The 16,500-nt window shown below is 35.8% G+C and overlaps 1 protein-coding gene across 3 annotated transcripts in view; it reads left to right on the top strand.

Moving 5' to 3' along the window:
- MSR1 (macrophage scavenger receptor 1) overlaps nt 1-15,881 on the top strand; it is an 86,500-nt gene extending 70,619 nt beyond the window's left edge. For all 3 annotated transcript variants that reach the window (XM_054499460.2, XM_054499458.2, XM_054499459.2), the window contains 2 exons: nt 2,418-2,606; nt 12,808-15,881. In XM_054499460.2, the coding sequence (XP_054355435.1) occupies nt 2,418-2,606; nt 12,808-12,941 (323 nt within the window). In that variant the 3' untranslated portion in view covers nt 12,942-15,881. The remainder of the gene's footprint in view (nt 1-2,417; nt 2,607-12,807) is intronic.
- Nucleotides 15,882-16,500: the final 619 nt, after the last annotated feature.

The raw sequence follows: 16,500 nt of genomic DNA, 5'->3' as shown, positions 1-16,500 counted from the left end.
AGATCAAGACCATCCAGGCTAACACGGTGAAACCCCATCTGTACTAAAAAATACAAAAAATTAGCCGGGCGTGGTGGCGGGCGCCTGTAGTCCCAGCTACTGGGGAGGCTGAGGCAGGAGAATGGCCTGAACCCGGGAGGCAGAGCTTGCAGTGAGCCGAGATCGCAGTCACTGCACTCCAGCCTGGGAGATAGCAAGACTCCGTCTCAAAAAAAAAAAAAAAAAAAAAAAGAATTTGAATAGAGGTACCTACTCCCCCTCAGGATCCCTTGAGCATAGGGAATTTGGCAGAAATTTACAGTCAGCCATTCTCTTTGCAATAAATGAGATCAAAGGATTGTATCAGCAGCACCATCTGTTTCTGATATAATATGTCTCCTCTTCTAAATATGTACTGCAATCATCTAGGTTAGTGGTTCTCAAATCGTGGTCCCTGGACCAACAGCATTAGCTGTTGGGAGCTTGTTCTGCTGCATATTATTATTTGAGAACCACTGCTCCAGGACAAGCAAGACTCGTTCATGACATTTTGGAAGGAGTAAGAGGTGAACAATGGGCAGTGAGAATGCTTACATACACTTGTTTGGACAGCAGGACAACAATGCTCATATAATCAAATGTTTGAATATGCCTGATTTTTCATAGCATGCATGCATGATACATATGTTTGGATGTATTCGACTTGTATAAAAATAAACATTTGGATATCACACTAGTTAATAAAACATGACTCTAATATGTAAAGGCTTCTCATAATCCATTCTTAGATTTTTCTTTCTCATTTTCTTTAGGCAATTACAGGAAATGATTGGGCCACTCAGGAATTTTACTAGTAAACGAAAGTTGAAATACTATAATAACAAATGATTTTCATTTCTAAAAATGTTTTTAACTTATGCTTATTAAGTGAAGAAGGACTTATCCACTCAGGCATGCTTACACTAAATCAGTATTTAGCACTGAATTATATTTTGGAAGAATCAAGAGAATAATTATAATTATATATATAGTAACATGCCACCTTTTATGTTTCTGCATGGCTCAAGTCACTCAATTTCATTACAGGAAATTGTCAGTAATCTAAATGTTATTAAATTCCTGTTAAAACAGTAATAAGCATAAGTTAAAAACATTTGTTGAAACAGTAATCTAGTAACTTTAAATGTTATTAGATTACTGTTCTAACAAAATGAATTCAAATTGGAGAAAAAGAAGTTACTGAATATTTCTTCAATTAATTGAGCTCCAAAAAGCCATCCCCGAAAACTCCGTGTTATGAAATTTACATCTTTTTTTATAATATAGCATTCCTCAAACTTATATTTGAAAAGATATCTTTTGTTTACATAGAATTACATTTATTTTATGATTATTAGAAAATATTATTTTTATTTGATATTAACTAAATTTTTAAAAATAATTTTTCATCTCTGCCTTTCATTCTGTTCTTTAGCCAAATAATTTTCTAAACAAATACTTAGCAGAATAATACAGGCTGTTGAGAGATTTTTCATACGCCAAGTGAATTGCTCTTATAATATTTGTTGCACTGTTTTATTTAATCTGTCACTAGGTCAAAGTGCATATATATTGGTTTTTAAAAATAGAAAAGAGCCATTTCATATTTATGTAAATCTTTCTGTAGCATGATCAAGATTTTATAAAAGTTTATTGTACATATGATCATTTTGATTAGACATTACAGAACAAAATTACTTTTATAATTATAAACAAAGTTTCTTTGTAGTTTACTATTTGAATCATTTCTAAAAATAAACAAAATTGTCTGTTTTTTTGTCTCATTAATATTTTTTTCTAAAAAAGAAAAACACAAAAACTTTGTTACAGAATCTAGGAAACTCACAACAAGGAAAGTCTTTGCTATTTCTAAATGAATGTTGTCACTATAGTTCCCTTGTTTCCCTTGGTAAAAGACATGAAGTTTGATCACCTATTTTTGTGTTTATGATATTCTGAAATATCTGCTCCTCGCCCTCCTATACCATTGAAAATCTCTGCATTATATGTTCATAAGTTTGTATGTTTGTATGTCAAGAAAATAATGAACCATTTAGTTATAATTTTTCAATGGTATGAAAAATCTAAATGACAATAAACTTATATTTGTTAAAATTCAAACTCTTTGGAATATAATCTTGGACGTGTCCTCGTATATATAACTTACATGTAAGACAGATTGGATTTTGCTCTTAACAGCTGTTAAAGCTGCAATATTTGCAGTTAAACTCTTTACCAATAGGTGGTGCTAGAAAGTTTAATATTTATTCCAATAGTTGAACTTACGTGGAAAATGTGCTAAACATTTTTTTGTGTTTAAAAGAAAGTGCGATAAAGCAATATGTACATAATTAGTCCTTGCTTGTCTTTTTTTTTTTTTTTTTTTTTTTACTTTACAGCTCCATTTAAGAAAGTTCGACTGGTCGGTGGGAGCGGCCCTCACGAGGGGAGAGTGGAGATACTGCACAGCGGCCAGTGGGGTACAATTTGTGATGATCGCTGGGAAGTGCGTGTTGGACAGGTCGTCTGTAGGAGTTTGGGATACCCAGGTGTTCAAGCTGTGCACAAGGCAGCTCATTTTGGACAAGGTAATTTAAAGAAAATCTTGTGGGGTTGGTTGTTGTTGTTGTTGTTGTTGTTTGAGACGGAGTCTCATTTTGTCGCCCAGGCTGGAGTGCAGTGGCGCTATCTCGGCTCACTGCAACCTCTGCCTCCAGGGTTCAAGCGATTCTCCTCCCTTAGCCTGCCTAGTAGCTGGGACTACAGCCGCGCGCCACCACGCCCGGCTCATTTTTTCTATTGTTAGTAGAGACGGGGTTTCACCGTGTTTGCCACGATGGTCTCGATCTCCTGACCTCGTGATCTGCCTGCCTCGCCAACCTAAAGTGCTGGGATTACAGGCGAGAGCCACCGCGCTTGGCCAGAAAATTTTGTTTTTAAAAAAATGAAATGTAGGCATTCTCTAATGACAGAGAATAAAGTAGTGACAGGAACATAGTCTATGCTGGGTACAGTGGCTCACACTTGTAGTCCCAGCACTTTGGGAAGCTGAAGTGGGAAGATCACTGGAATAAATGAGTTTAAGACCAGCGTGGACAACATAGTAAGATCCTCTCTCTACCAATTAAAAAAAAAAAAAAAAAAGCTAGGCGTGATAGCATGCACCTGAAGTCCTAGCTGCTACAGAGGCTGAGGTGGGAGTATCGCTTGGGCTTGGGAGTTCCAGGTTACATAAGCTATGGTCAGGCTGCTGTACTCCAGCCTGGGTGACAGAGCAAGGCCTGTCTCTGAAAAATGAATTTTTACAGAGAACTAGAAAAAGGTAAGATGAACTTCTCAAATGCCTGGAAGATATTACCAAGTGCTAATATGCTATGATTTATTGAGTGATGACTATATGCCAGGCATTGTGTTAAATACCTGCATAGTATTCATAATAGGTCACAATTACATCCTCTACTATTTTACCTAAAATAATTTTCGTGTTAGGCTGGGCATGGTGGCTCACACCTGTAATCCCAGCATTTTGGGATGCTGAGGTGGGTGGATCACTTGAGGTCAGGAGTTCAAGATCAGCCTGGCCAACATGGTGAAACCTCATCTCTACTAAAAATACAAAAATGAGCCAGGCATGGTGGTGCACACCTGTAATCCCAGCTAATTTGGAGGCTGAGGCAGGACAATTGCTTGGACCCAGGAGGTGGAAGTTGCAGTGAGCCGAGCTGCACTGCACCCTGGGTGACAGAGCGAGATTCTGTCTAAAAAAAAAATAATAATTATCATATTAGGTTTAAGAGATGGATTTAAGCAGAAGTCTCAGGTTCTAGAGTCTTCAGATCGCAGAAGGATAATTTAATTTCATGAAGAGAGGAGATGTCAGAAAATAGAGTGGTAATGTGCAGAACTTCTGTAGCCAGGTTCAGCCCCTGGCCCTACTTTTTAACTTGCACCCTAAAGTTTTACATAGAAGAAACAAAGGAAATAAATAGCTTCAGATAGATCTCTGGAGTTTCCGAATTTTCCATCCCTGTCCCATATTTAGAACATTTTTCCCAGGTTGAAAAGTGTGGGTTTGAAATCATTCTTGCACCTATAAAATTTATCTCCAAAAGTAAAACAGTAAGATATTTTCAAGGTCAACAGCTAGATTTTTGCTTTTGTTTTGTTTGTTTTTCCTTTTTGTTTTTTTAGAGAAGAGGAAAAAGAAAAATTTCCCAATTCTTCATCCCTAGAGAATTGAATGATGCCATCAGTTATTTAACAAGACTGAGCTCCCAATCTGAGTTTCCACATTGGTTTTCTGTTTTGTTTTTGTTTCTGTTTTTTTTGGTTTTGGAGACAGATCTCCCTCTGTCACCCAGGCTGGAGTGCGGGGTGTAATCTCGGCTTACTGCAACCTCTGCCTCCTGGGTTCAAGTGATTCTCCCTCCTCAGCCTCCTGAGAAGCTGCGACAACCAGCATGCACCACCACACCTGGCTAGTTTTTGTATATTTGGTATTTATTTTTGGCTTCCCAAAGTGCTTGGATTACAGGTGTGAGCCACGCCACCCAGCCCACGTTTCCAAATTGTTTTGTGGGAACAGAATCCATTTCTATGATAACTAACATCCACAGAATGAAAGACCATTTATTTTGAATACATAATTGTTTAAAACATTTCAAGTGACTATTACCATCTATGAAGGGGACACCCGCAGTTCTAATAGAGGACATAACGATTCTTATGCATGCTCTTAGTCACCTGGTAAATGACTGAAGATTCTTCAGCTTTAGAAATAAAAGATGTTTTGGATTCTCAAGATGTGCTTTTGTTGACAAAATGAAGTATAAAATTTGCCAGTTATTTAGATAATATAATCAATGCAGACAAGCTCAGCATAAAAAAAAAAAAGAAAAGTATCTGAAAATACCAGTAGTCTGTATGAATTATTTTGATGCTTACATTGTGCAGAGATCTGACAAGCCTGCATTTAGCATTGTTTCTTTAAGACAGTGGTTCCCAACCTTTTTGGCACCAGGGACCAGTTTTGTGGAAGACAACTTTTCCGCGGACCAGGGATAGGAGAAGCTTTGGGGATGATTCAAGCACATGACATTTATTGTGCACATTATTTGTATTATTATTATACTGTAATATATAATGAAATGATTATACAACTTATTATGATGTAGATTATACCACTCACTATGTGGAATCAGTGGGAGCTCTGAGCTTGCTTTCCTGCAACTAGACAGTCCCATCTGGGGCTGAGGGGAGACAGTGACACCTGAAGTGTGTCACTTATGTCCAGTCTACTCCATAATCTCACTTTGGTTGCTGTCACTGCAGAAAACCCTGCTTCACTAAGATAGGATGTTGGAAATGGAAGCAGGCTTTTCAGTGCTTTTGTGGCAATTTCAGGATATTCTGCTTTGAAACTTTAATCCAGAATGTATAGAAATTTGAAGTTGTCTCAAATTTAAATTTAAAGGCACCAAAAGCAGCTGTACAACTGAAGTACATCAACTCACTTTCCACTATAAAGCCTGCCCTCAGATGCAGCTTGTCACTTGCCACTCACTGACAGGGTTTTGATATGAGTCTGTAAGCCATTGATTTATTATTGCCTCTGTGCCATCTCATCTCTCTGCTAATGTTAATCTTTATTTGCAGCCAATCCCCAGCTCTAGCATCACGGCTGCAGACCCACCTCAGATCATCAGACATTAGATTCTCATAAGGAGCATGCAACCTAGATCCCTCACATGTGTAATTCACAATACAGTCTTTGTTCCTATGAGAATCTAATGCTGCCACTGATCTGACAGGAGGTGGCACTCAGGCGGTAATGTGAGCGATAGGGAGCGGCAGTAAATACAGATGAAGCTTTGCTCACTCGCCTGCTGCTCACCTCCTGCTGTGCAGCCTTGTTTCTAACAGGCCATGGACATTATTGGTCCATGGTCTGTGGGCTCGGGACCCCTGCTTTAAGAAACTAGCCCAGTAGTACAGTGGTTGAGGTGAGGCTTTTTCATCTATTACAAATAGAAAATCAAATGGAGAGCAACAGTAGTAGTATATGTACTTTAATTCAAGGAAAACTAGTAAGTGCTGGCAAAATACAGCCTGTAGTATGAAAATGAACAAGACATCATCTCTAGCTTTATTTCTTCTCTGAGCCTGAAGCTTTGCCATGTACTTCAAAGATATTGTTCCACTGGAGTTACAAACACAGGTGAGAAACACATAGTTGAAGACTATTGTCCTAAAATCGTATTAACTTTAAGCTTAGTCTCACGAGTAAAATAGTATTTTCCTCGAAGCTTTTATTCATGCCTGCTTGTATCTCTATAAGATAGGGATTTCTGGTCTAAAGAACTGGTAAGAAAGGAAGACAATAAGTATACTGAGATACTAAGAAGAAAATGTTTTTTTTTAAACTTAAATAAGGAATAAAATGACAGAGTTTAGTCTCATGTGGAGTTATTTACTTGGCTCTGTGGAGATAAGTCAAGTTTTCTTGACGTAATTTGTCTAAATTTTCAGGAGGCTGTTTGCTTATGGTAGTTGGTGATTCTATACATTGTCCCAGAGTTTTATTATCATCGAACAATAAAATGGATCAAGATTTTGGTTTCCTTTTACATTTTTCAGCATCTAGTGAAGCAAACTGGAAAGATTAGGAGTTTTCTAACTTAAAAAATTGCAAGTTTAAGCTTTAGCTGTGGTTATTGTGTTTCAGAATTTCAATTTCCTTTCCAATAAAATGAGAATAATACTGACCTGGCAGATTTGTTTTGAAGCTTAAGTTAACTAGCATATGGAAAGCACCCACTACAAAATCTGACTCACAATGTTGTGTTGCTCAATACTGACGGAGATCACTGCTAGCAGCAATACAAACTGTAATCACACATTTATTTGCTATTCTCTTTGAAAGAGTCAGATCACTATTACATTGCACATTGACATCAGTGATATTCCAAGGATAATTCAAAGTAGCTATCCCACAAATATGACTTAGATTTTTTGTTTTATAAACAGGGTCTTACTCTGTCACCTAGGCTGGAATACAATTGTACAATCACAGCTTAATGCAGCCTCAAACTCCTGCTCTCAAGCGATCCTCCCACCTTAGCCTGCAGAGTTTCTTGGGACCACAGGCCTGCACCACATACCTGGCTAATTTTTTTTTTAATCTTAATTTCTTATAGAGACAGGGCCTTGCTGTGTTGCTCAGGTTCATCTAAAACTCCTAGCCTCAAGCAATCCTCCTGCCTCAGCCTCCCAAAGTACTGGAATGACAGGTGTGAGCCACTGCACCTGGTTTGACTTAGCTCTTGTTTCCACTGTCTGCCTAGAGTTCAGTACCAAACAACTAAAGAATAATTATGAGAATTTTAAAATTATAAAGCAAAATGAGCTGAGAGAGAAAAATAGAACCAACATTATTTGTTCTGAAGAAAATGATTTGAAAAGTAAGTTTTATGATCTACTTTACTGGATATTGTATTTTAAGAGACAGGCTTACATTATTCACTGATTGGGGATTAGACATGGCAAACAAGGTGTTTATGGAAAGCTGTTTAAAACATTCCTGATTTTTTCATTCCTCCACCTTAAATTCACAGTTTCACTCAAGAGGAAAAGAAAAAGCAATTTTAAATGCAGAGTAGAGACAAGAAAAGAAACTTAGAAAAATGAGTGGATGCGTAAAGAAGTAAAAGAGAAACATGGATTAATGTTTTAATTATTTATCGTTCTCTTAGGAAAGTGAGAAGAATCAGGTTCATATCATATTGTACATCATTACCAAAATTGAAACAAAAAGAAAACAATTTTTTTTTTCGAGATAGAGTTTCGCTCTTGTTGCCTAGGCTGGAGTGCAATGGCACAATCTCGGCTCACCGCAACCTCTGCCTCCCAGGTTCAAGCGATTCTCCTACCTCAGCCTCCCAAATAGCCGGGATTACAGGCATGCACCACCACACCCAACTAATTTTTTGTATATTTAGTAGAGACGGGGTTTCTCCATGGTGGTCAGGCTGGTCTCGAACTCCTGACCTCACGAGATCCACCCACCTCAGCCTCCCAAAGTGCTGGGATTACAGGCATGAGCCACCGCGCCCAGCCAGAAAACAATTTAAATGAACCCTCTTTTTATAATCCACCATTATAGAAAGAATATAATTTTTGGACAGTCTCCACGTATTTTTTTTCTGGTTTTAAATAGCAAACCTGGCTTAGCAGATAGAATCCTTGTTAGTTTTAAGAACAATTAGTTTTGCAGCTGCAGGTAAAATGACTTAGAGGAATAAAGTCTCAAGCATGCTCCTTTAAATAGGTTCTCTCATTTGGATGCACCTTTTTTTCTGACTAGACAAAACAAGTTTAATTAAGGAAGCACTGAGGGGCATCTACTGTTTATCAATGCACAGGGCAGGGAAAGGAGAGTGAGTCACTTTTTGCCCCGTACCCAGGCTTTCCCAGCTCTTGTGCCTGTGGTCTCCCTGCAGCAAACTTGGATGAGCTTCATCAGACAACAGTGGTACCTCCAAGAATTTGTTCCAGGTATATCTGAGCCTGTATGAATGCTGATGAGGGAAGTAAGATCTGGAGTAACTATTGCATCTTCTCCTGAGTTTATAGTGCTGAAACTCCAAACCTGAAACAGAAACAAAAGTAATATATAAACATAAATGCCATTTAAAAGTTATTCTTAGCTGTCTTTTCTTTGCTTTTTTATTACCACTTTTACATACCATAATCAATTTTCTATGTGAAATTTTCAAGAAAAAACATAAGGGTAAACAGAAGACAATCAAAAAATGCACCTCTATACCTCTGAACTATCCTTTAATGAATGGGAGTAAATATAATCTCAAAGATAAATAAATATATAAAAGGGTCACAACTCAAATTTTTACATACTGCTCCTTGCATGTTACATACTGCTCCTTGCATGTTACATTTAAAATGTAAACGTTTGAATGTTAAATATTATGGAAAGTAATATAGGACCAGTCCATAGAGCTGGATAATCATAGAAAAATAGCATTTTTTTTCATAGAGAAAATAAGTAGGGCTAGCAGAGGTCACCAAAGCTGTACAAATGTACGTAGTCATTATGGTGGTTCGGGGTGGGTGGCGGTGGGAAGAAGGGTCAAGATTCATGCCTTAACCTGGCTCTCATACTATGCTTTCTCCACCAGATGGAACATCCTTCCAAGTCCTTTATACTTAAGATCTTCATTTCTAAAGAGCTTGCTTCTTCAGAATCTTAGAATCACGAAATATTAAAGGTAGACAAAGTCTTAAAGCTATGTTAGCCTTACTCCTTTATTCTGCATATCATAAAATTGAGGAAAAATGAGTGGTTTCTCTATAAGCACAAAACTAGAATCCAAACTATAGGCTATATTGACCCATTCTTCTCTACTTTGATTCCCAAGGTGTTTTCAACTTTAATTTACAATGTTTTTCTCAATGGAGACACTGTTCACAAAACACTTCCCAACTAGGCTTAAAAGTGATACAAATTTATGTCACTCAGTCATTACTAAATATAATGAAAATACACATTCGGACACTTTTAACTATTAATGATATTTGCTCTCCCATTTATCCAGCAGCTGATCTCAAATCTCATCATTTTATAATATATCTGGATGATGTATGAAACTGATTACCTTTTATTTTTCATGGAAATGCTGGTAAGATTAAAGATACCCAAATCCCCCAAAGAAATATCAGTATCTTTCATTTTTTATAAAGAGGTTAAGAGGAGGTCAGGTGCAGTGTCTCACCCCTGTAATCCCAGCACTTTGGGAGGCTGAGGTGGGCGGATAACAAGGTGAAGAGATCAAGACCATTCTGGCCAACATGGTGAAACCCCGTCTCTACTAAAAATACAAAAATTAGCTGGGCTTGGTGGTGCACACCTGTAATCGCAGCTACTCAGGAGGCTGAGGCAGGAGAATCATTTGAACCCGGGAAGCGGAAGTGCAGTGAGCCGAGATCATGCCATTGCACTCCAGCCTGGGTGATAGAGGGAGTCTCTGTCTCAAAAAAAAAAAAAAAAAAAATTAAAAAAAATATATAATCAATATCAATCCCTACAACCCTCACATTATAAAGGAAATCATAGATATATATATATATATGGCTAGGTATATAGGTAGAAAGATGAGAGAGAGAGAAAGAGAGGAAGAGGATTAGAGATTAAAAACTTATCTAAGAAACACACGTAATTTTTGTATAGCTTTCCACCGAATAGAAAGAATAGTTCAGAGACACAAAAAAATAATAACAGTCACAGCCCCAACAACAAAAATCCTTGAATAACAGTTATTATCTAAAGAAATAAAAACAAATTTGTTTTTTATCTCATTGGTTTACACAAGGATAACATTTTAGAATTTTTTACTATCTGCATTAATTTTTTAATGCAGAAAACAATTTGGAATGAGATGGAAAATATGTATTAAATAAATTTTTCCCCTGGGATCAATAGTCTTGAATATATTAATATAAAAATAAAACAAATCTTTGGAAATTACTTCTATAATTCTATGTAGACATCTATGTAACCAATGAATATCACTAAGCTTTAAGTGTCATCATGTACTGTTGCCTGGATCTATTCTTTGTAATTTTGAGAAAGTCATACACCCTCTCCCAGTCTCAGTTTATGTATCTATGAAATGGAGATAATTACCATTATTTAACAAGGTTATTATAAAAAGTAGATTTAGAAATGTATGTGAAAAGACCTACGATATTACCTTATACACAAGCACTTAAAAATTTTTCACTGTGTCTGAAACTTTTCCACATAGCAAAAGACAGAGATACCAAATTCCACAATACATTTGTCACATCCATGTGTCCTCAGAGGAAAAATAACCAGAATAAGAATCAGAGGCTCTAGATGCCAGTATTTGCTCTGGCATGATTGCATATGTGATCTTAGTTGCTTCCTCTACCTAGAACATAAGCCCTCCCAGGAAGTCAGTCCACAAGAGTATGGAGTTTGGTCTTGTTCACTCGTGTAGGCACCCAAAGCAGATTTGCTAAATAAGTAAGTCTAATAATGAAGGAGGCTGCAGTAAGTCATTGATTAAAGGCAGTGGCTCAGGGTAGATACAGGGTGAGAATCCTATGTGACTTTGAGCACGCACAGTTCCTTATCCTCGCTGATTTTCAGTTTCCTCAACAGTAAAATGACACAATAATGGCATTCAATTTTTGAAAGTTATTTGGGGATTCCATGGAATAATACATCAAATGTATAAGTGTTCCCTGCCACATAATAAATTCTTAAAAGAGTGGACTTAAATTTTCATTATCAGGACCACAACCTTGGTATTCTAACATTCGTGAATTCCCTTACTGCAGTTTCTAAAAACATGTGCTTACATGTCAGCACATTAATCAACTAAATAATTTCTTTCCTTTGCTGTTCATGTTGGGATGGCCTTGCTGGTGCTGCAGACATTGGGAGAATTCCCACTCTCAATTTCCTTTTCCTGGATTGTACAAATTCTGCACTGCTGAAATCTAAATTCACTGAGTAGACCTACAAAATATAATGTGAAAGCATCACAGTAGCCCGAGTTCAGAATTCATGGAGCCATTCTCGCACTCTCCAAATTATGACAGAGCCACGGCTTTCACCGAAAGTTTAATTTCTGTTTGTTTATACAATTTATAAATGACAATAAATATAATAGATACAATTTATAAATGTTTCAGTACTTCGGCTTCCTCCTGTGTTAATATGGGAATAGCCTTACTATTTGTGCAATTGTTTTTATTTGCCTGTGTTTTTAATTAGCCCTTTGAGGCTTTCAAAAAGTTTTTATAGGCTTTATATACTTAAAAGGAAACAGATATACAAACACATATACACATACAAACATGCTCACACATACAATCACAAACACAAAAGGGAACATGCCATGCCTAGTAAGATAATTTGGGAACTAAAAAGTGTCCATGGCAAGGTTTCTGATTTTGAGATCATATTCCTTTATTCTTTTCCTTCTTCTGCCTTAAAATCTCAAGTCAAAAAGCCTCAATACTGTTATAAGCACCTGAAAAAATACTTGGGCTCTCCAACTTACTATTACCAGTCCTACAATTGATCAGCTCAGGAAAATCTTTGCTTTGTCATTTTCTTGCTGTTTGTTTGTGCTTGCAATTAGTAACATTCTTAATCCATGGTTTCCTTACAGGATGGTTTGTAGGCCCTTTGCTGATTAGATTAGTTCTACTTTAATTAAAAGTAGATAATGTATTTGATAAACCAGGCACACATAAATTGAAATACATGGGAAGATAAGAAAAGGAGGAAGATGCTGATATTAAGTTTTCCTTTTTCCAGTTTATTTTACGTGCAAATATACCCCAAGACCCTTTGACATACAGATACGCTTGGATCATCAGGTTATTACATATACCCATGATTATTAAGGCTGAAACTTGCTTCTTTATTTTTAGATTAATAATAAAACTAATTTGTCAAATCCTTAAAAAATTCTTAATTTCTGCTTTTATAGAACTGTGTAGGTAACTTTGTTATAGCTCTTATTACTTTGCCTTTTAGTAGTTTACATGTTAACAGAGTATAAAGTGTTCTGAAGCAGGAGATTAATTTTTGATTCCTACTAGAGAGCACAGAACTTGCATACAGAAAATAATCAACACTTTTTTATTTAATTAGTGAAGGAATTAATGGCTTTGCCCCACACCAACAGAAACACTAAACTCTAAACTTACTAATGCAGTTGCACCTCGTTATTGCAGGTACTGGTCCAATATGGCTGAATGAAGTGTTTTGTTTTGGGAGAGAATCATCCATTGAAGAATGTAAAATTCGGCAGTGGGGGACAAGAGCTTGTTCACATTCTGAAGATGCTGGAGTCACTTGCACTTTATAATGCATCATATTTTCATTCACAACTATGAAATCGCTGCTCAAAATGATTTTATTACCTTGTTCCTGTAAAATCCATTTAATCAATATTTAAGAGATTAAGAATATTGCCCAAATAATATTTTAAATTACAGGATTAATATATTGAACACCTTCATACTTACTATTTTATGTCTATATTTAAATCATTTTAACTTCTATAGGTTTTGAAATGGAATTTTCTAATATAATGACTTATATGTTGAATTGAACATATTGAAGTTTATAGCTTCCAGATTACAAAGGCCAAGGGTAATAGAAATACATACTAGTAATTGGCTCCAATTCATAATATGTTCACCAGAAGATTACAATTTTTTGCTCGTCTTGTCTTTGTAATCTATTTAGTTGATTTTAATTACTTTCTGAATAATGGAAGGGATCAGAAGATACCTTTTGAGCCTAGATTGCAACATCTCCAATCCACACATATTATTTTAAAAGAAGAATGTTATCCAACTATTAAGATATCTCAATGTACAATAACTTGTGTATTAGATATCAATGTTAATGATATGTCTTGGCCATGATGGACTAGGGAGCTTATTTTTCTTGTCATGTACTGACAACTGTTTAATTGAATCATGAAGTAAATTGAAAGCAGGACATATGAGAAAACTGACCATCATTATATTTGTCCAGATAATTGGTGGATCAAAAATGCCACTTAACAGGAAGCTTAGTTTGTTATGCGTTTTAAATGGAATAATTAGCTTGTTACAATTCTAGGACATGGTGTTTAAAATTTAAATCTATTTAATCCATTTTAACAAACAGAATGCAAACATCTTCAGTGCAGAAGGAAGACAGGTTTCAACTTTTTGGAGTCTTTTATGAAGTCAGTCAACATTTACAAGCGAGGGATGGGGGCGTCTTTAATCCTGAAGGGCCAATAACTCTGAGCATGCCCCAAAAAATTAGCTTAGCAACCTTTTGTTGGCAGTCAACCCATCCCCAGGGCCATAGTGTAGAGTGTGAAAAGCTACGCTGAAACCCAGTACTTCCACCCTGAAAGGGACTCTGCAGAAAGACCGGTAGTTGATATTAAAGCCCAAATGAATTCAACCTCAGCCCTGAAAATAACAGAATTCTCAAGTTTCCTATGACCAATTCACAAAAAAATTTAAGTGTAAACTAGTACTATTATGGAATTACTGTGCTGTTCTTTCTTTAATAGTGGCAAATGAAAGCATAAGCTTAAACACTTTTTCATATTCTGAAGTCTCACCACACATAGTGACCATGTGGTAGGTTCACAACCCTCCAACTTAAAAAGGCAAAAATCTTACCTTGGAATTGGAATTACTGTAAACAGCCTACTGAAAATGCATTTTTATCATGTAATATTCTTTTACTTGTTTAACATTGCTGATTTTCTCTGGCAGCATAATTTTGTGGTTAAGAAAATGAATTCTGAATGTACACTTTCTGTCTCAAACCCTGGCTGTACTTTCAGCTAGTTAATAATTCTTTGTGTTCAGTTCCACTACCTAGGTATTTTCTTCAAAAGGTAAATACAATGGTTTCTGAAAGAATCATTTGCATTATCAGCCTGTTTGGGATGTCTGAGATCTGTGCCTCTGGGTTGTTAATACTATATGCTGTATGGTATATGTATGCTGATTTACCACTTATGCATAAGTGGTATGCATGGGATGTCTGAGATCAGTGCCTATGGGTTGTTAATAGTGTTAACTATTAGTGTTAACTGTTAGTATTAACTATTAGTATTATTAACACTGATAGTGTTAATAATACTATTAACAACCCATAGGCACTTGGGATGTCTGAGATCAGTGCCTATGGGTTGTTAATAGTATTAACTATTAGTGTTAACTATTAGTATTAACTATTAGTTAATACTAATAGTTAATTAGGCACTTGGGATGTCTGAGATCAGTGCTTATGGGTTGTTAATACTATATTGCTGTATGGTATATGCATGCTGATTTACCACCTATGCTTAGATATATCTTTAATAAGTAATCTAAAATCCTTTTTGTATTTGAGAGAATCTACTAAATTCAGTCCAGTCAAGAAAAGAACCTAATAGCGCCAATACAAATTGAGGACTTAATTTACTTTGGAATGTTGAATTGCATTTGCTCCATTAAAAAAAACCCAGAAATTTGCGATTTGTTTTTTTTTTTGAAAAAATAGCTCAACTGACTAGAATGAATGTATTCTACTTGTTGAGCCATCTAGCATCACGTTAAATGCAAAATGTATACTTAAATAAAAGAAGAAAAAAGAAAGACCAAAGGGATGTAGAAAATGAAGAATAACCATTAATATCTAAGGGCCAAACATATTCCACCTAAATTACCTAAATAGTTTCAAATAAAAACTTCCCATTTTTTCAAAATGTATAGACCATAGTGGTTTGTACTTAAGTAAAGTATTACATTAATTTGTAATGTGCCTATTACAAATAATATACAGTTGACCCTTGAACAATGCAGAGGTTGGGAACACTGATCCCTTCACAGTGAAAAATCCATATATAACTTTTGACTCCCCCAAAACTTAGCCATTAAGAGCCCATTGGTGACCAGAATCCCTTACCAATAACAAAAATAGTCAATTAACACATTTTTGTATTAGTAATAATGTCAATTAACACATTTTATATGCGTGATATACTGTATTCTTAACAATAAACTAGAGGAAAGAAAATATTAAGAAAATCATAAGGAAGAGAAATATATTTACTATTAATCAAGTGGAAGTGAACCATCATAAATGTCTTCATTGTTGTTTTCATATTGAGTAGTCTGAGAAGGAGAAAGAGGGGGAGTTGGATTTGCTGTCTCAGGAATCGTAGAGGTGGAGGATCCATATATAAGTGGAACAGTGCACAGTTCAAACCCATATTGTTTAAGGGTTGACTATAATAAAATTTGCTATTAAGGGTAAAATGAAATATTTGTACCCTCAGTCATTTGTTTGATCAGTATGGCAGTGATATGTATGCCCAAAGCAATCACACTCAACAGATACGAATTTACCATCACTGGGTTACAATGGTAAGCATTATTTACTCTCCAGAGTTGGAGAAGCTCAAGGCTGGTGAAGCTCAAGATCTCATGTTAACTAAATAAAATCAAGATTATGGCAGAGAGGAGGAAAAAGTCAATGTTTGTCAGGTAGACAATCAACAATGTTCCCTCAGAAAAGCACAATTAGGAGATGATTATATTGAGTTTTTTAATTCATTGAGACAGTATATAGGAATTTTAGGAACATGTGTTTGGCCCTAGATGTGGCTTTGGCTTTTAATCACACATACAACCATAATATAGCCTGATTTTTTTCAACTATGCATTTTGTTTGCACTTTTTCTTTGTTGAATGTTAGGTAATACATTTTTAAATGTTTTTTCTTTAACCTCACCAATCTTCTGGTTACATAACATAGTGAAATATGTATTCCTTTCTGCTATTTATCAGCTATTTTCCTTTGCAGAGTAATTTATATTTAAAACTCTTAGAATTTATATTTTTAAAATGTTAATATCTTAACAA

The sequence above is a fragment of the Pongo pygmaeus genome, chromosome 7 (genome assembly GCF_028885625.2).
Source record: "Pongo pygmaeus isolate AG05252 chromosome 7, NHGRI_mPonPyg2-v2.0_pri, whole genome shotgun sequence".
Taxonomy (NCBI): Eukaryota; Metazoa; Chordata; class Mammalia; order Primates; family Hominidae; genus Pongo; species Pongo pygmaeus.
The sequence above is the reverse complement of the archived record's forward strand: the minus strand, read 5'-3'. Positions and strand labels throughout refer to the sequence as shown.